The sequence below is a fragment of the Carcharhinus amblyrhynchos genome, chromosome 9 (assembly GCF_965287045.1).
Source record: "Carcharhinus amblyrhynchos chromosome 9, sCarAmb.v2.hapA, whole genome shotgun sequence".
Taxonomy (NCBI): domain Eukaryota; kingdom Metazoa; phylum Chordata; class Chondrichthyes; order Carcharhiniformes; family Carcharhinidae; genus Carcharhinus; species Carcharhinus amblyrhynchos.
In genome coordinates, this window is record NC_137332.1 from 97,842,341 (window position 1) to 97,863,388 (window position 21,048).

The 21,048-nt window shown below is 41.4% G+C and overlaps 1 protein-coding gene across 1 annotated transcript; it reads right to left on the bottom strand.

Annotated features, from left to right (window-relative positions):
* Positions 1 to 360: 360 nt before the first annotated feature.
* On the bottom strand, positions 361 to 19,254 carry LOC145348640 (putative G-protein coupled receptor 139). Its single transcript, XM_080196805.1, has 5 exons — positions 19,014 to 19,254; positions 18,426 to 18,608; positions 8,766 to 8,896; positions 6,602 to 6,674; positions 361 to 1,271 (listed from the first exon to the last, which is right to left on the bottom strand). The coding sequence occupies exons 1-5, from the start codon at positions 19,252 to 19,254 to the stop codon at positions 361 to 363; spliced, it is 1,539 nt and encodes a 512-aa protein (XP_080052931.1).
* Positions 19,255 to 21,048: the final 1,794 nt, after the last annotated feature.

Sequence of the window (21,048 nt, forward strand, 5' to 3'; positions counted from 1 at the left end):
ACATCATTCAGGACTTCTGACATAAGATATTCACACCTCAGGCAATAAATATTAAATCAAGAACAGAGATGATTAAATGTTTTCAATTGTAACTTGATGAAGTTACATCATTAGAAACAGAGTTAGGACATTTCCAGACATGGAATGCTGTCAAATTTCTTTAGAGTTCATTATGTGTAATATAATGTAGTGTTGACATTCTGTAAAACAACATTGACCTTGACATCTATTGAATACCTGTGACCTTGTTTAGCAAAGGTCAACAATGCAACACAAATAGCATTAAACTTAGCGACATTTACTCCGAGTTGTAATGTTAGATATTTTGTATTCATTTTGCACATAAATTATAAAACTAAGCTAAGACCATAGCGACTTAATGAGATTAATAATTATAGCTATAGGATATTTAATGGCTTGATGCACTTCGGTTCTGAATTTGGTTTGTGCTACAGCATAAATAAAAGTGTTCGTACAGGGACTGAGAAGCTGCAACATATAGCCAGTTTGTTCCATGACGACGAGGGGGTGACTGTAGTCGCTGTGAAAATGTTTAGCATCTGTAACTTTCACATATATGAAATATATAGAGGCGATCATCCAAAGCAGTACAAAGCTGGCCGATATAGAAATTAGTAAAATAATGGATTTCCTTCGGTTCTGTACCTCTAGATCATTTTGATTCTCACGACTACTTCGAAGGCCCTTGCGGATTTTACTGGCCACTAAAATATGTTTTATGGTGAGAGCATTGAACAGAAAAATAAGAACAAATGGAGCATATGGGGTTAAAGTACTGTCAATCCAGGAATACACTAACCATGCTTTTGCAGTATAGAAGCTAGACTTTAAGGAACAGTGCCACGATATCTGGTTAACTCGTTTCACGGGTTGAAATACAAAATAAATGGGAGTGTTTTCGAAGACGCACAACCCACAGACAGTTGCTACAACGACAGACGCGGTTTTTTCAGTGCAGTATTTGATCCGTAATTTCGGACAACAAATGGCCACAAATCTGTCAAAAGTGAAGGTGACTGTTAGCCAGACGGAACAATCAACAACAATAAAACCCAGAATGTGCTTCAGGCTGCAGATAGTTGTGTAGTTCAGGAATGAATTTGGAAAGTACATGTCATTAATTTCAAACAGTATTACTGTGAATATCAGGACCAGTAGATCTGCTACAGCCATTGCCAACAGATATCTAGTGATGCATCTGGAGAGACCGCAGCTTCCACGGGAAAGTATCACAATCGTCAATATGTTGGCTGCAAGAAAGAGAAAAAGATAAATCGTTTTATAAAAATCTATAGGCCCAACAGTTCTAGAATTATTTATTTTAGGAAAGGTATTGCTGACATTTCCTCAGTCAACTGTGACTATATCAATTCATGGCCCTCGAAGGTGCCTACTTTGTCGTCGAAAACAAGGATGACAATTATCTAATTCGAAAACTAGAATGGATTCTAGACCGTAGATTTATTCATTGGCATTTGTTTCACGCACATCACAGGGAATGTCCATCAGCCATAAACTGCGATTTGACGTCAACAGAGAATCTACTTTATTTCCATTTGTGAGGCAAGGACGTTCAGCAGAGAGCAGTAATATTCTATTCCAAAATTACCCATATGCAATTCACTGTCATGAATTGCTGTGACTGAGCTTCAAATGAAAATACTACCAATTGCAAAAAAGTCATTGGAAGTGGGAAAAAACAATTGCAAGTTGCTGGTATAATTCGTTTGTCATAGAATCTTATACCCTGTGCATAGCAATTCAGGCAACCACATGCCACGGTGTTCTTGAATGCAGATACCAAACTGCAGTATATGGCTGATGGACTTCCCCTGTGATGGATGCGCAATGGATGGATTTAACCTCTTAATTCGATGCTAGTTTTCCAATTATATAATTGTCATCCTTGCTTTTAACGCTTGAACGTGCACCATTAACTAATACCAACAATTTCAAAAGCACCAGTAGAAATATTGTTGCAAGAGCGATATATACACCATGACAACCTGTGAAATAACATTTAGATTTGATTCCACCAGGGCCACGCAGCACCTTTCCACTTTAAGACCTTGGTACATATTTGATTTTATTTGATCTATTATTTTCACATGTTTTGGTTGCAGTGAAAAGTATTGCTCCTTGCATGCTATAGAGAAGGAAAGGAGAATGGGCAGAATGTGGGTTTGCAGCCATAGCTAGGGTGCAAAGAAGATCAACTTAATGCAGGTTAGGTTCATTCGAAAATCGGATGGCAGCAGAGACGAAGCTGTGCTTGAGTGGAATGATATGTGTTCTCAGAGTTTTGTGTCAGTTTTCCCGTGGAAGAGAGCGTAATCATTGTGTCTTTGATAATGCTGGATGCTTTATCTGAGACAGCGGGAAGTGCAACAATTCTCAAAGGGTGGGAGGCTGCTTTAAGCGATGGAACTCTTGCCCAAAGAAGTTGGAATTGAGACGAAGGCGACAGAAGAAGAGTTCAACATCACGTTGAGCCTGGAATTCATTGAGGTGGGGACGTAAGGGTACAAAGATGAGTCCTTTGCTGACAACAGCACGCTCAGCCTCAGAGAAGGGAACGTCGGAGGGTATGGTAAATACATCGCAAGGGATAGGGCGAGAAGAGTTGGAGTTCGAGGGATTGTGATTGGTGGAAGGCCTGGAATGGGCAATGGTGTTGATAAGTTGGTGAAGCTTGAGTTGCTTTATATCTGCAAGAAGCAGGCAAAGTTTTTTTGTTGTTCAGGCGTCGAATAATGCGAAGGATGAAATAAAACTGGGGCAAGGACAGCTTTGAGAGAGAGTAAGACGGTGTTGATGGAGAAAGATGTCGTGAGTCTTCATGTGGCGGCGCATGGAACTGACTGTGGCTTCAAGGATGCGCCAAGAACATCACTCGAAGAGTGTTATATGTCGTGGAGGTACCTGTAATCCTGAAGATTACATGCAGGGTGAAATTTGAGTTGAGTTCCACGTGGAGTAAGTCAGAGACGAAGACAGTGACTGAGGAAGGAAATATGGAATAGAAACGAGTCTTAATAAATACCTTGTACAACACTGAGAGTGAAATGAAAAGCAGTGAAGGTGGGATAGAGGGGCAGAGACATGCAGAAACCCTGTCGGACAGAAGAGCAGTACTTCTTCAGGCTAGGCATTCCTGGAAGAGAAGTGGCAGTGAGTTAAACACTGGATAAAAGCAAATTACTACAATGCTGCAATCTGAAATCAAAAGAAGAAACGCTGGAAAAACTTAGCAGGTGTGACAGAATCTGTAAGCAGAGAAAAGAGCTGACGTTTTGTGCCCAGGTGACCCTTTGTCAAAGCTAAAAGGCATATTTTATACTGCAAGGTGAGGGACTTTAAACTGTAATAGATGAGGATGTTGAGGGGGTTCAAATGTGGATATTGCAAATCAAAGGCATCCATCTCAGCCAGATATACGACACTGAGTAAATAATGTAATTAACATCTCCCATGAGGAATTCAAGCTTCACCAACTTATCAATAACATTGCCCATTCCTGGCCCAAAATTCTCTCACACTCTCTGAGGTGTTTCATGAAACAACAGAGCCGGGACGATCCTTCAGGGTGTCCAATAATGTTTGGTTCACGATGGCTTCCCCAAAGAGGATAGATCCACAAACTAGCAGTTAGGTCACTCAGTGGTCAAAAAGAATAGCATTGCCATTCAGGAATGTCACCAGAGTCTCATAGAACCCTACAGTGCAGAAAGAGACCCCTTGGCCCGCCGAGTTTGCACCGAACACAATCCCACCCAGGCCTTATCCCCATATGTTATATCCACTAGTCCCTCTAACCCACACATCCCTGGACACTAAGAGGCAATCCCTTAGCATGGCCAATCAACCTAACCCGCACATCTTTGGACTGTGGAAGGAAACCGGAGACACCAGGAGGAAACCTACCTAGAGACGAGGAGAATGTGCAAACTCAACACAGACAGTGACCTGAGCCGGGAATTGAACCCAGAACCCTAGAGCTGTGAAGCAGCAGTGTTAGCCACTGTGCTACCATGCTGCCCCAGGCTATCATCATGCCTCCAACAAAAAGGAAAACCTCCAAGTCTAACATATATGGGACACAAGTCTAATATATATGGGACAATTCGTTATTGCCTCCGCTTTACTATTGAAAAAGAAAAAAAACACAACTAACCTTCCATGGTCCACATATGCCATAAAACAATGTCACATTTCCCCTTTTTTTAAGTGGCTATTGTTGATTTCAATTAAATAAATGTCAAATACGATTTTTCATGCTGGCCGAAAGTAAATTTCATCAATTGTTTTCAATTAATCTACAATTTACTTTTGGCTTACAGGTTTGCAAGGACATACATTCGCTTCATGGTAGTGATTTATCGTCGGATTGACATTTTAGAGTTTTCCAAGAAACTTACAATGAGGGTGGTGAGAGGGAATCAACGGACGTGTTTATTTGGATTCCAAACTGCGCTCAACAAGGTAGATCAGAAAAGGTTAAGTTAAGAATTAAAATCCTACTGTGTTGTTGATAACACATTGGCATAGAGAATTGAATAATTGTAAGGGCAACAGCGGGTGGATATCAGGCATCCTTCTTCAAGTTGGCGACCTGCGACTAATGGGGTTTCATGGGAATAAGTTCAGGGAAGTTTATGAGGATGAACCCCAGTACAGAGGGATTCTCATACGAGGAAAGATTGAAAAGATTTGGACTTTGCTCATTGGAATTAAAAGAACGAGAGGTGATATCATTGAAATTTATAGGATTCTTAAGGGGCTTAAGAGGTTATTTCCCCGTGGGTACAAAGGGGTATTATCTCAGTTTAAAGGCGTGCCAATTTAAGAATGAGATGAGGAGGAATTTCTTCTTTTAGTGGATTGAGAGTCTTTGGAACAACATGCTATGCATTACTGTGGGAATTCTGTCTTTTTGTATATTTAAGTCTGAGAGAGATCTTTTTTTTCAATAAGGGAATCATGGGTTATGATGAAGAGAGAGAAACGTGGACCTGAGCTGGGGCTGAACGGCCTGTTCCTCATGGTCCTTTGGTCTTACATAGCCCCTTATAAATTGTATATGCTTGAACGACGTCTTCACATAGCATCCCAACTACAGAAATGATGCATTAATTGAGCTTGAGTGAAGTCAGCATAGGAAGATCCCTGTGCTCAACAGATATGCCCTCTTCCCTCTAATAACCTTATTTGTAATCTGTAGAAGAATAGAAAAATTAGTAAATGATTAATTCCTCAGTTAGGAGATCAAAACTGCACACAGTGTTCTAGGTGTTGTCTCATCAGGTCCTTGTATAATTGCAGCAAGACATCCCTATTCCTGCATTCGAATCCTGTCGCTATGAAGGCCAACATGCCTTTTGCCCTTTTTACTGCCTGCTACACCTGCATGCTTACCTTCAATGACTGTGTATGCAGACACCCAGGTCTCATTGCACACTGTCCTCGCTTAATGTATGGCCATTCAGGTAGTAACCAACCTTCCCGTTTTTTCCACCAGAGTAACCTCACATTTATCCAAATGATGCTGTATCTGGATTCAAATTGCCTTCAACACACCCTACTAAAATGCATTCTTGGTGCTAGGCACTCGCTACTTGAAGTAAGTTTTCTCATGACGCCATTCTTCTTGTCTATGTGTCCTTCCTTTTCGATCACCCACAACTGGGAACATTTTCCTCCACCTGCTCATCCAAAACCTTCACCATTTTAATACTGCTCTTAAGTGTCTCTCTTATCTCAGGTAACTATCCCAACCTCCCCAAGCTGGAAACATCATTGAAGTTAATCCTTCATGGAACATGTTGATGAGTCTCTTTGGCAATCTCTCTAATGTTTTGACACCTTCATCAAACATGGCACCAAGAAGTGTAAACCATAACCAAAGCAGTGCTATATATAAATAAAACATACTTGCATTCCTTTCAACTCACTGAATTCTTTAATAAATCCCTGGAATCAGTATGCTTTATGGTCCACTGTCTGAATGTTCTCTGTCACATTGATAATTCATATACATACCCACCAAGGTTCCTCTGATCCTGTGCTTACTTTGTAGTTATATGTTTTATGTTATAATGCTCGATCACATCATCTTGAAATTAGCCTTACTTCACATTTTTCTGCATTTTTTTCTCTTCCAGTCGTCTACTTTTGAACTAACCCATCAAGACCTTTTTGAATTCCTATACTGCCCTGCTCACTGTTCAAAATAATTCCAAAATTATTGTAAAGCTCTCACTCCCCACTTTACTTTAAGACCATTAACTGTAACATCAATGCCTTTGGAAAATTGAGCACAGTTGCCTAAACAAATAAAAAGATAAAATTCAAAATTACTGATTCATGGACCTCAGAAAAAATAGAGTTTTATTCAGATTAGTTCAATGAGGATCTCCTCATTGAAACTGGATACATTTGTAGTTACTGAGTTGATACAATTACTCGTTAATTTATAGCAAATAACAGCAAAAATATGACAATATTGGATTGGGAAAAAAAACCCTTTGCATTGTAGTTACATATTGAGAATGTTAAATGGTAACTGATCAGAGAGACTTACCTGGAACACCAACAACTGCGAGTGTTGGGTAGTAAATTTTTTCTACCTGTATAATTATTGACTGCCCCATTTTCTGCAGCACATAATCTTATCTGTTGATTACAAATATAAACAGGTTGAATGCAACTCTTCACTTATACTGAGCCAACATCTCCAGAGACGAACGTAGTTGCACAATTCTTGCAATCAGCCACAGCCATTTAACAAACAGATACACAGCTGTAACATTATGAATTAGACCAGGGAATAGAATCCATTATCAACATTCCCCCAGCCATTGTTTTGAAAGAAACAGAAGAAAGGTTTGAATCATTTGAGAAATGTTGTTTCGAAATCAGTTACTTTCCAGGTGGTCGAGGACAGGGCATTCACATTTCACTGTTGTGTGACAAATAGCATGTTCCCTGGATTTGAAGAAACACATGCCATTCTGACATTATAATGTAATGCATTAATTTTGTTTGCATACATGATATCATGTTCAGCAAACTATACTCTACTTTGCTGGAAGTGCAGCTATCATGAACTTGGCCAAGTGCAAAAGTGCATTCACGATTCGATCTATGGGGGCATTAAATTTCCTTCTCAATGCAAAAGTTGATTTGCCCTTCCTTTCCCTGGCTGTGTTATATATTTTCACTTGACTTTGTAGAAATTTCACATTCTGCGCTGAATTTACTATTCTGCTTTCACAAAATCTTTCATGTGGATTGTCAAAAAGGCATGGCAGCTGAAATGTTATTTACTGTAGCTAAGAAAATACTAATAATTACTGACAAATACTCAATGAGATACAGTCAGTTAAATATGTGTCCGCAATAAGGTTCTCTCCCAATGAGGGAGCACTGAAAAATATATATTTTTTTAAATTAGTTCCAGGGATGTGCTCTTCCCTGGCCAGGCCAACATTTAATACTTGTCCAGAAAAAAGGTATTAGTGATCCACCCTCCTGAACGAGCAAAAATAATATGGTGTGGCTATAACAAGATTACATAAAGTGAAGAACAACATAATTTGATCCAGGGGCATTGAAGGAACGACAGTTTAATTTCAAGTCAATTTAGTGTGTGATTTGGAGGGAGACTTGCGGGTGGTGATTTTCCCTTTGACCTGCTCCACGTGTGCTTCTCAATAGCAAAGGCCCTGCATTATCGCAAGTGATCTGAAAGAAATACCAAGCTTGATGGGGTAGACAAATCGTCTGCCAACACAGGACGTTCTTCCTTGAGGACATGAATAAAATATGCTTGGCTGGAGCCCGTTCATGCTGCGGGAACAGAATCAGCCTTCGATGCTCCACGTGGTTTTATCTTCTTTTTAAGTCACTAGGTTGATTGAGCAGTAATTAAAGCATCCAATTTGTCCAATTGCCCATGACCAAATGCCCACTTGCCAAATGTATTGGCAACATGCACAGAAGATTTGTTTATGTGTTATCACCGAGTAGAAAATAAATAGCAGCACATATTTTGCAGTTCATTCACAATGTGGATTTACAAAAAAAGCTAGTGATGATTTGCAATGAAGCGTTATTCTTCAAATGCTTAATGGTCAATCTTTTTTTCTGTATTTGTTTTCCTTTCCATTGGCCGTTTTGCAATCGAGTCTGACCCATTGCCTGTTTGGTTGCAAAGCTGATGATTCAACAAGTTGCCTTCCGAATGTTTCCATATACGTTATCTCAGAATATTGTATAATTGTTTGTTCTTCGTGATTGGCTTGGTAGTGAAAAACGTAAAACCAAATTTGCAATGAACTTAGATTAGTGACATCCACGCTAAAATTAAACAGTATATTTGGTCACGATACTGATATCACAATCTCCAACAAAACAACAATTCCAAACCAAATGGAGCCAACCAGTCAGCATTCAATATAAAGTTAGCAAATTACGCATGAACATTCACGTGATGCGTTTTTTTTCTTGCCTCTGTTTTTCACGTGTCCTCCTGGGGCTAGAGTGTTAGACCCTTGGTTACATTTCAGCTCAATAATGCTACTTATGTTTAGAGGGGAAGATACAGTTCCATGGCGCCCTCTATAAAATCTGTGCCCATTGGTTCGGATCACTGTCCATATTGTTTCTGTCTTGGGCAGCAGTTTGGACTCGTTTACTGACTGAATAAGTGGATATCACCAAAAAAACAATTTGTTGAATTTTACCTGTCGCCACAGAATGCAATAGTGATGGATAAGTGTCCATCGCCAATGCAGGGTTCGTAAAAACATACACAAAGCTGAATGGACGACTTCAATCTCAGCATAAAATGTTGCAATGATGTTTCTTTTCTTTTCTGAAGCAGAAGTTGTCATATTAGTCATCAGACGCTGCAACACTTTTGGTCCAGTATTGTCATTATTGACTTGGCCAATGATTCAACTCTGCAAGAGGATGGGCTCCGGGCTCTGCGCAAAATTGTGTGCAACGTGCACACAATTGACGTGCCTTGATACCCTTGATGTCACCACCCTCATGTTCATCACTGTAGGCCGAGGTGACCTTTTTAGCTCTTTTAACGCTTTGTGAAATACATCATTCCTGCCAGATAATTGTGTGGAAAGGACATTATACCACATTGCAACAAAATATTCTGGAGGATCAGTCCAGGCGTTCCTAAAATGTGGCTCAACTTCTGGGCCTGACAGCTCGTGTATTTATTTATGCAGAGCAAGAAGAGAAACAGCCTTCCGATAGGTGGACCAGGAGTGCATGCATTCTATGAGAGCTCGCTATTATTCGGAGAAATATGATCCGTAAACTGAGAGCTTTATCTCTGGTTGCCCACTATTATGATGCTTGCTCATTGGAACAAGGAAACAGGCAATTTTGGACCTGCTAAGTGAGACAGGGTGAATCGGAGTCTAAATGATCCTTTGGTCGGAGTTATCTTAAGAAGACATAATTCTGTTTCCAGTTTTACAGTCTAATGTGCATTCAAAACTAATGCCGAAGTGAAATTGTAAAGGTATAAAGTCAGAATTGACGAAACTAGGTTACATAAGTAGATAAAAATGAAATGCATCCAAGTAGTGGCAAACCTTTAAAAAGACAGCTCAAATTCTCTCAAAAAAATGTTATTCCAATGGGGTAAAAAGAGTGTACCAGTAATTTTGCAAATCTCGTGCAAATAAGGAAATTAAGGGTGACGTGAAATTGCAAAGGTAAGCTGATTGTACTCCGAAGATACATGTCAGGAAAAAATATTCGGGAAGTTTTAGAAAATAATAAAAGTTGAGCAATAATAGTAAAAAGGTAAAAGATAAAGTATGCAAGTATGAGAGTATAAAGTATGAAGTACTGTGTCTGGAGTTTGCACATTCTCCTCGTGTCTGCCTGGGTTTCCTCCAGGTACTCTGGTTTCCTCCCACAGTCCAAAAATGTGCGGGTTAGGTTGATTGGTCATGCTAAGAAATTGCCCCTTAGTGTCCAGGGATGCGTAGGTTAGACAGATTAGTGGGTCTAATATGTAGGGATATGAAGGTAGGGCCTGGGTGGGATTGTGTTAGGTGCAGACTTGATGGGCCAAAGAGCCTCTTTCTGCACTGTAGGGTTCTATGTTCTATAAGATTTTGACCCAGCGACAATGAAGGAACAGGGCATGTTTCTAAGTCAGGAAGGCGAGTGACTTGGAGCAGAATCTCTAAGCAGTGATATTCCCCATTATCTGCCGCTCTTATCCCTCTGTGTGGTAGATGTTGTGGTTTAGGATGTTACTGTAGAAGAAGGTTTGCGATTATTTGCAGTGCATCTTTTAGATAGAAAACAAGGCTCAATTGTTTGTTGGTAGTGGAGGGGTTGAATGATTGTGGAAGGGTTAACAATTAAGCTGGCTGCTTGTCCTGGATGGCGTTGCGCTCTTTGGGTGTTGTTGGAGCTGGATTCATTCAGACAAGTGGAGAGTATTTCATTAGAATCTAAGTTATGCCTTGTACATGGTGGACAGGCTTTGTGGAGACAAGAGGTGAACTCGTCATCTCAGGATTCCTAGCTTTTGACCGGTAGCCACAGTATTTATTTGGTTAGTCCCTTTCAGTTTCTGGTCAATGGAAACCCCCAGGATTTTGACAGTGAGGGATTCAGTAATGGTAATGCCATTGAATGTCATGGCGATGGTCGGATCCAGGGCAATTCGGCAAATTGGACCCAAAATTGGCATAGTGGCAGGACGTGGAGGCTGATGTTCAGAGTCTTTTTGTAGAAGCCTGTGGCAAATGGTGTACTGCAGGGATTAGATGTCGGCCCCTTGTTGTGTATGGTCTACATTAATCATTTAGACTTGAATGTAGGAGATACGATCAGAAAGTTCGCATACGAAGCAAAAATTGGTGGCATACTAAATAGCAAGGAGGAAAGTCTTAGATCACCGGACAGTGTGAATGGTCTGGGCAGATGGAGAGAAGAGTGGCAAAAGTAATCTGCAGCTGAGAGGCATTTTGGGAAGACTAACTAGGCAAGGAATAAAAAGCAGCATGCTAGGGAATACAAAAAACGAGAGGGGCCTTGGAGAGCATATCCAAATATCCCTAAAGTCAGCAGATCAGGAGATAAGGTGGTTAAGATGGCATATGGGTTACTTACTTTTATTAGCTGAGGCATAGAATTTAAGTTCAGGAATGTTGTGATGGAGCTTTATTATATCCTCCTTAGCCCACAGTTATGGTTTTGAGTGCAGTTCTGGTCGTCACACTGCAGGAATTACTCGATTGTGCTCGAAGTGTTGCAGGGGAAGTTCAGCAGGATGTTGCCTTGGATGGGGTGAAAAGAAAATGTTATTCTGGGGTTTTCTTTAGAGTGAAGAAGGCTGAGAGAGCACCTAATTAAAGTGAAGAAAACAGCGAGGGGCACAGGTATGCGACATAAGAAGAAACGTTTCCCCTCAGTAGAGGAGTCAGTAAACAGGCCACAGATTCAAGTTAAGAGGCAAAAGACTTAGAGAGGATCTGAGGAAAACCTTTATCACCTAGAGAGTGCTAGGAATTTGGAATTCATTGCCTGAAAGGTTGGTAGTGGCAGACATCCTCATAACATTAGTAATGTATTTAAGTTAGCACTTGAGAAGTCATAGAACACAAGACTACCGCCCAAGTGCTGGAAAACAGGATTAGAATTGATAGGCCCTTGATGGCCCTTGTAGACCCAAATGAGCCGAATGGCCTCTTTCTGTACTGTAAACCTCTATAACTTTATGACCTTAATGTTAATAAGAGCCTGTTCCATTAGCAATAATAATTTTATTACGTGTTATATTGTTAAATGTTACATCATTAACTATTATGCTATTAAATAGCAGGGTTTTCCAACCTGGAGAATGCATACCTTGCGCCATGTGGGACTCCAGAACATTTCCGATATTCTAGGTAACCATGTGTGCAGGAAGCGTCGTCAGTTGCACAGCAGCGTGAGCTGCGGATTTAGGGACTTGAGTAGCAGTTGGCTTCACTAAGATGCAAACTGAGTTTGGGACCTGTGTGCGTAACACGGTTATAGTTGTGGTCATCCTGCCGCATAACAGTATGCAGGGAGAGAGGAATTGAGTGACCAACAGATGCGTCGAACTGAAACCCGGGAAGAGTGGAAATTTTGGTCGATAAAACCACTAGAACTTCGGGGGAGAGGGCGGTGGGGAGGGGGGGGGGGTGGTTGAAAGAATCGTCAAACGTCATATAAATTGAGCTAAGAAAAACACATCTGACACCCACACTTCCAGTAGTGTGCTACAGAATGCCAAAAAGTAACGGGAACAAAAGAGCAAATGTGGAGTCAAATCTCTGAGAATATCAAAAGCAAGGGGTATGTTATAGCAGAGGATTTTAACTACACCATATATTAACTTGGATAGTTGCAGTCTGAAATTAGTCAAGCAAAAACAATTTGTGAGGGTCATTCGGGAGAATGCTTTGTTTTGGCCAGCGTGTATCAAATGCACCAAGGGAGGGCGCAGTTCTGGCTTCAACTCCACATTTCCGCCTGCTCCAGATAAATTTTGACCTTTTTGTTAGTCAAGAATCGATCTGTCGCCGCATTAAAAAATGTTTAGTGGCACTGGCTTCGCCCCACTCTGGGTAAAAGAACTCCACAGACTAAGAGCCCTCTGAGAGTCAGAAAACATCTCTGCGTCTCAGTCTTTATTGCAGAGACTCGTAATTTTCCAGACCTATTTTTTCCCGAAAGGAGAAACACTCTTTCAGGATCCATCCTGTCAAGTCCCTCATGGTCTTATATGTTTCAATAACATCAGATTTCACTCTTCGGATTTCTAACTGGATATAGCTCGGGTCAGTCCAACCTTTCCCCCAAAGATCACTCCCACAATCAATGTAATTGGTCGAGTGTATCTTTTCTAATTTCTTCTCATGCGATTATTTCCTTTTCAAAAACAAGGGAACAAAACTCTACAGAATCAATTCCCTGCAAAGTGTTGCTGGTAGCAGAGTGGTTAGCACTGCTGTCTCACAGCGTCAGGGACCCGGGTTCAACTTCGGCCTTGATTCACTGTCTGTGTGTAGTTTGAACATTCTCCTCGTGTCTGCGGGTTTCCTCCGGCGCTGCGGTTTCCTCCACAGTCCAAAGATGTGCGGGTTAGGTTGATTAGCCATGCTAAATTGATCCTAGTGTCGGTGGGACTACCAGGGGAATTATGTGAGGTTATGAGAATAGGGTCTGGATGGGATTGCAGTCAGTGCAGACTCGATAGGTCGAATGGCCTCCTTCTGTACTGTAAGGATTCTCTGATAATCAATTCTACTGGCGACAACCGAAAGCATTCAACTTGCCTGGAGGCCCAGCACTGATTCCCATCGTACTCGGCTCACTACATCTTTTTTAAAACAGCTCCTGTTTATGCCTGCGAGCTAACCAGTTCTCTGTCGCTACTGACAGTCCGTAAACTATGAGCCCTCGCTGTGTGCAATGCATGTAGTTATGTAATGTATGCTGTGTAACGGTAGGACAATTGCGCATGGAAAGGAATGGAACCCTCGTGTAAAAGAAGGATTTCAGTAAAGAAAGCCGCATTCTTCCTTTACCGGGCTCATAGGGCTGAAAAATGTACTGCAGCCGGGAACAATGGCGAAGATAATTATATTCTTTTAATTCCCATCTTCCTCTCTCCCATCACCCAACTTTCAGCAATGCACCTGCACACTCACAAAATTAAAATGATTTAATATTTAATTCAAAAATTTTAAAAGATGAAATTGAAAGCATAATTTGCAATAAGCGGTGTGTTTTGAATTTCACTGTTTTCCATCGATCGAAATCGTTTAGAAATTATAAATAGGAAAATGTCAACAGAAAGGTTTTTTGAACATTTAGTACTCACCTATTCAGCATTAGTGGGGAATGGATGATGCAGGTTCGCCAGAAAATGCCAGTTCCCTGTTTTGAAACAATCAAGAAGTTCCTGGTTGTTCCCGCGGTGATGGGGGTGTTTGTGGTGCAGCGAGATTTGCGGGACCGTAGATGGCGAATAGAGTAAGACACACCGCAGATGTGTGGTGCTGCAGAACCAGTGGGAGGCTGAGAGGGGAGTCAGGGTAAACTGGCTGCGGATAACATTCGTTTTCAGAAGTGAGGTAAGCGTGGGAGTGGGTTGGGGTTGGCGGGGGCGGGGGGGGTGGTGCGGGGGTACGGGGGAGGCGGTGGGTTACGGGGATCAGAGACACCAGGTTGGAGGCTGCCCAAGGAAGTCAGTACTCTGCCGCCAGTTCTGAAAGTCAAGTATGGAATATGTTTCAGAATGATCTGGGCATGTTGGGTGAGTGGCAAATCAATGGCAGGTGCAGTATAATTTGGATAAACGTGAGGTTAATCATTTTGGCAGCAAAATCAAGAAGGCAGATTACTTCCTGAAAGGCTGTAAATTGGGAGAGGGGAGTGTGCAGTGGGACCTGGGTGTCCTTGTGCACCGGACAGTGAAGGTTAAACATGCAGGTGCAGCAGCCGGTAAAGAAGGCAAATAGCGTGTTGGCCTCCACTGTGAGAAGTTGCAAGAACAGGAGCAGGGATGTGTTGTAGTAATTATACAGGGCCTTGGTGAGGCCACACCTGGAGCATTATGTGCAGTTTTTGTCTCCTTCTCTGAGGAAGGATTTTCTTGCTCTCAAGGGAATGTAGCGAAGGTTTACAGGCTGATCCCTGGGATGGTGGAATTGATGTATGAGGAGAGATTGACTAGGCCAGGATTGTTTTCGCTGGAGTTCAGATGAATGAGGGGGTTATCAGAGAGGTGCAGAAAGAGGCCCTTTGGCCCATCGAGTCTGCACCGAACACAATCCCAACCCCAATATCCCTACATATTATACCCACCAATTGCTCTAACCTACGCATCCCTGGACACTAAGGGGCAAATTCTTAGCATGGCCAATCAACCTAACCCTCACACCTTTGGACTGTGGGAGGAAACCGGAGCACCAGGAGGAAACCTACGCAGAAATGAGGAGAATGTGCAAACTCCACACAGACAGTGACCCGAGCCAAGAATCGATCCCAGGACCCTGGAGCTGTGAAGCAGCAGTGCTAACCACTGTGTTACCATGCCACCCTAATTCTAACAGGATTAGGCAGAGTAGATGCAGGGAGGATATTCCCGATAGTGGGGGAGTCCAGAACCAGGCGTCATAGTCTGAGGATTCAAGGTGGACCATTTAGGACAAAGGTGAGGAGACATTACTTCACCTCAAGAGTGATGAGCCTGTAGATTTCATTGCCAAAGGAAGAAGTTGATGCTAAAACATTGAATGTATTCAAGAGGCAGCTGTGGCTACAGCACTTGGGGCAAATGAAATCAAAGATCATGGGAAAAAGAAACAGGATCAGGCTATTGAGTTGGATGATCAGCCATGGCCATAATGAATGGCAGAGCAGGCTGGAAAGGCCAAATGACCTTCTCCTGCTCCTATCTTCTATGTTTCTTTGAATAAGCCATTTCTCACTGTATCAGATTAAAATCTGTTCAATTATATTTTTATCAATTTTGCATTGATTAATGCGGGGCGGGGGGGGAGGGCGCGGGAAACGGCCAAGAATGTGGGGTTCAGGTTACAATCAGCTCAGCCATGATCTTATGGAATGGCTGTTCAGGTCGACGAGCTGAGTGGCCTACGCTTGCTTCTAATTTGCATGTTCATATGATTGAAAGTTTGCAATAAAAAGGTGGTGAGTGGTTATCTCTTTTTAATTATTTCATTGGATGTGAGCAGCACTGGCAAGGCCATTCATTGTCCATGGCTAACTGCTCCTGAATTCAATGGCAAGCTACACCATTTCAGTGTGCAGTTATAATTCAACCACATTGCAGTAGATCCGGAGACACATGCAGACCAGACCGAGTAAAGGAGGCAGATTTCCTTGAAGGGACATTAGTGAACCCGATGGGTCCATACAGCAATCGATGATTGTTTGTTGATCACAATTTCTGATTCCTGATTGTTAAATCCAGAAAATATTAATTGAACATAATTACATGAACTGCAATGGTGGGATTTGAACCTCTGTCATAGAATCCCTACAGTTCAGAAGGAGGCCATTTGGCCCATTGAGAATGCATTGACAGCAATCCCACCTACGTCATAACCTGTAACCAACGTATTTAGCCTACTAGCCACCCTGACTCTAAGGGACAATTTTGCATGGTCAACCAACCCAAACCGCAAATCTTTGGTCTGTGGGAGAAGATGTGAGCACCCGGAGGAAACCCTTACAGACAGTCATTTGGAAATGATTCCAGATCCCTGGTCCTGTGAGGCAGCTGTGCTAAGCACTATGCCACCGTGTTGTCCTCCATTATTTAGTTATGCTACTCCATTTATTGAATATTCTCTGCTGTAGCTGTAATTTACAAAAATCGCAGAAAAAGGATTGTTCATTTCCCAAGAATATAAGAGAACTCGCCATCTTTAATGCCCATAGATATATTTCCGCAAATGGCAAATGAAAATTATCGCCAAATAACGAAGTGCAGCCTGATCTTGTTATCCTGGCATTCAGTCTGAAGACGAAGTCTTGCAAAGTTCTGTCTTCCTCTTTTGCGATACGATGAAAGAGAAGGAATTCCAGCATACAATTCTACCAAAACTCTATTCCGAGTGTGGTCGTAGCACAAGGTCCCTTTTCAGTAGCAATTAACCTCAGATAAACCAGGGCATCGCTGAAGAATACAAGCCCTCAGGTTGTGCTCAGCATGTTCCATCCATTCTGCAATATTTCTACTCTGCCAACTCCCTATTGAGGAATTTCAGGAGATTTTGGCCTATGACCAATGTTGCAAAAATCGACCTCAGATTCCCGACTGTAGCTAAGCTCAGAAATTATGTGCAGATGGTGGTGTTGGATTGTGTTAGGCGCAGTAAGAAGTCTCCCTACACCAGGTTTATTTGGAATCACGAGCTTTAATGAAGGAGCAGCACTCTGAAAGTTCGTGATTCCAGATCAACCTGTTGGATTTTAATCTGGTAAGACTTCTTACTATGCTCAGAAATACACTGCATCTGATTGTACTATCGCTGCATCGTAGACACAATTCATCGACATGTTTCCCATTTCATCCTATAATTTTATATGAGGGGCTGCAAATACCATCTGACTGAATCGGTCTATCAGGCGGGACAACGCATAACCAAAGGTAACACCAATCAACGCTGCAAAATGTACTTCACTAGTCTTTAGATATACAGTGATAGTATTTGTGGGATTACAGTGCATGCAACATTTGTACAAAGCATGACTTAGGTCATTCCTACAATAATGCATTCACTCCTGGGCAAGGGAAATGCATGGACTCAAAAGAGTAGTGCAAAGTATACAATCATTCGAGCATTGAATGAAATCTTATGTTATGAAGGAAGATTAGTAAACTGCAGTTGTGTTCTCTTGCATTTCCAATGTTCCTGTGTGATTTGAAGGTAGAGTTAGCATTTTCAAAGGCAATGTAAATGGTTGAAAGAGATAAATTATTATTGTGACTTGGCTGGCTCAAGACGAGGGCATCTTGCTTCAAAATATAGACAGGCCATTCAGAAATGGAGAGAGCAAACCTTTCTACTGAAAACGACTGGAGAATATTGGAAACCTCATGCAAAAAGGGAAAATAATGTTTCCAAAAATATCAGTTTCAGATCTGTTGATGTTGGATTGCTAATGAAGGGCATTAATGGATTATGGTGAAATAATTAGTGCATGGATTCCTCTATCAGGTTAGCCATGACGTCAGCGTGTTTCGGAACTTGGCTTGTTGGTCTCAATGACTACACACCATTTCCTTGATTTCTCTGCTGCAACCTTACACGAACCACTGTATAAAAGCCAAAGTCATAACGAAATTACAGGAAAACAACGCAACTTACATGCAGTCAGGAGATTTGAGAATACCGGATTTCGGTTTGTCGCTAATATTCCGTCTGTAAACCTAAACAGCACGGCTTGCTTTTCTGGTTTGAATGATCCCCACATTTCTACTAATTTATTCAACTGCATTAACTAGGCAGCAAAAGTATATTAACTGGCGCATGGTGAACCAAGACACTCAATATTCAATCAGCGTCCTGTGATTGTCAGCCATTTAACAGGAGATTCCTGTGGTGATGTACTATATTCATTCTAGAGTATGACTTACATTAAGGTATATACTTGGGGACTATTTTTACCTTTGTGCAGCTGTGCACAATAAGGATGCTGAAATAATCACCAAAATGCACCATCTCAGATTTGGCTGTTTCTTCAAATCATTGGTGGTGAAAATTAAGATAAGTTCCTAATGGTGCACAATTTATTGGACAAATTATCACCTTAAGATTACTACCTTTTGGTTAAGTAATGTCACTTACTTAAAGATTGCATTATTAGAGTGAGAGGACGTTTAATCATATTCTGTAACTCTTCTCTGAATTTACGCTGGGAAACTGCATAAATAATTGTGTTTGTGCAGCAGCTCAAAGTACTTAGGATATACCCAGTTTGTTCCAGAATAGTAAATGGGTCGTTGTAACTCGTTTCTAGAAACTGATTATCTGTAAAATTCACAAAGAGGTAGGATACAAATTTTACACTCCATAAAAGTATAAAATTGACAGATATAGCAAGCAATAAAATCATGGATTTTCTTCGGCTTTCCATCTCCGGATCTTTGTGATTCGGATCATCGTTGATTTTCCTGAGTCCCCTTCTCACTCTGTTGGCCTGCAGGATGTGTCTGATGGTCAGAGCATTTAACAGTAAAATCAGGACAAACGGAAGAAGTGGTGTTAAAATAGTTTCCATCCAGAAAAAAGCTACCCATATGGGTAAGGTGTAGAAGCTTGCTATTATATAGCAGGACCAAGGCATATTGTCAATTATTTCACGGGGTTCATATATGAAATAGACGGGAATACTCTCTAAAATGCTCAAACAACACACCACTGCTATAACCACACCTGCCGTTTTCGGGGTGCAAAACCTTCTTCGTAACTTCTGGCAACAAATAGCCACGAATCGATCGAAGGTAAAGGCGACAGTCATCCAGACAGAAAGGTCAATGGAAGCCAAGTACAAGACCAGGTTAAAAGAGCAAATTGGAGTATAATTAAGGAATGAATATGGAAAGTAAGCATCTTTGATTTCGTAGAGGATCACATCAAATACAAGGACGCAGAAATCCGCCGCTGCCATGGCCATCAGGTACCGGGTGATGCATTTGGAGAGCTCGCAACGTCCTCGGGATAGAATCACAATTGTCACCAAATTAGCTGCAAAGAGATCAAGATGGTCACTTTCCTGGTATTAAGTGAATGTCAAGGCGTTAATTAGGATACTTACAAAAGCGTGTATCATTTATATTGGTGTCCAAGTACATGGGAAAGCTGAAAAACTTCGGATGGAACATACTGGTTTTACTCGCTGCCAGCAATGTAATTAGAGTGAGATTTTCCAGTTGTGCAGCGTTCAATGGACCTCGAGATGGTCCGTCAAATTTGCGTCTAGTGCAAAACTTTTAGAGAGCAAAATTGCAAATATGCAAAATGGGAGGTTCATCTAATTGTCCGACTATCTTATAGCCTGTGGCTGGGATAAATTTGCGAGCAACCATAGGTTGTTTATTTTATGCGCCAAAACGATGTTGCGATCCATCAATATGCTAAATAAGGTCTACAGCTTGATCTTTGAATGACACAGCTCTAAGGGAAATACATCAAGTGTTCCACCAGGAGATATCCTGAGAAAAAAATAACTTTAGAAGTTAGATAAACAAACCATAACTCTCGAATCGGAAATAAAACATTAACATTTTGCAATAAACCAAATTGGGCGTTTTTTTTTGAAAATGAATACTCTAACACAGAACAAGAGGATTTCAATAAAGGTCTCTTGCGCTTGGAGTGAGGCGGCAGTGCTAACCATTGTGCCACTGTGCTGCACAACTTCTCGCTAAAGCCGCCAACAGAGTCTTGGAACGGAGGCAGAACATGACCTGCTGGAAATAACGGCCTGCTGTTCTTTGACCTGCTTTGCCCTGTCTTACTTTGTGTTACCCTGAAAAGTGTTTGAAAAATACTGTGGGACATGTAACATCTGCGCAGGCTGAAGCAAAATCATTGAAAAAGGTTCATTTATTAGTCACAGGTGGGCTTATAGTCACACTGCAAAGAAGTAATTTTGAAAATTCCTTAGTCGCCATACTCCGGCGCCCGTTTGGGAACACGGAACGAGAATTTAGCATGGCCCATTCACCAAACCTGCGTATCTTTGGACTGTGGGATGAAACCCACGCAGACACGGGGAAACGTGCAAACTCACACAGATGGTGATCTGAGCTGGAATTGAACCCGGGTCCATGGTAATGCGAGTCAGTCGTAGTAACCACTGCGCCACCTTGCCACCTCATTCCTGCTTCTATTGTCGCCTCTATTGCCGCCCCCATTGTGTCCCAGATGAAATAGTTTCCATTTCTATTCATTAAAAACTAAACTTTGCCCTTACAGTGATTTTCTTCCTCTCTTTCTGCGACCAACCCCCTCTTCCACTTTTCCCGACTGCACCTCACTACTGTCTCTTTCTTTCTCTCTGCCAATGTTCACTCGTCTCCATCCTGTTAGAGTTCTGCAGTTTTATTTCAGGGTCTAAAATCCGTTATATTTCCATCCCTCAAATTAAAAGGCTCCCTTCATAGTAAAGCAAATCCTATTAAATTCTGACATGAACTTCGGAATAAATGGTGCTGCCAGTTAAATTGTTCCAGGAAGAGTATGTCAGGCGCACAGAGTATTATCATTATATGTTGAATGCTGAAAGAAATTTTCTGCACATTAACCACATCAAAACAGTACACACCATAACAACATAATAAAAGAAAAGGGATTTATTCAGTTAGGCTTTTTAATAGTTCTTAGTTACTGATTATAACCGGCTTACCAGGAATACCCACTATTGCAATAATCGGGTAGTATATGTTTTCTATCTGTATGAGTACCG

Excerpts from the sequence above, each read along its gene's own strand:
- LOC145348640 (XM_080196805.1), bottom strand. The coding sequence starts at position 19,254 with ATGGCCATGGCAGCGGCGGATTTCTGCGTCCTTGTATTTGATGTGATC. Across the intron at positions 8,897-18,425 it reads TCTAATAATGCAATCTTTAA|AAAAGAAAAGAAACATCATT; the intron begins GTAAGTGACATT and ends CTTCTGCTTCAG. Across the intron at positions 6,675-8,765 it reads ATTGCATTCTGTGGCGACAG|AAAATGGGGCAGTCAATAAT; the intron begins GTAAAATTCAAC and ends TATGTGCTGCAG.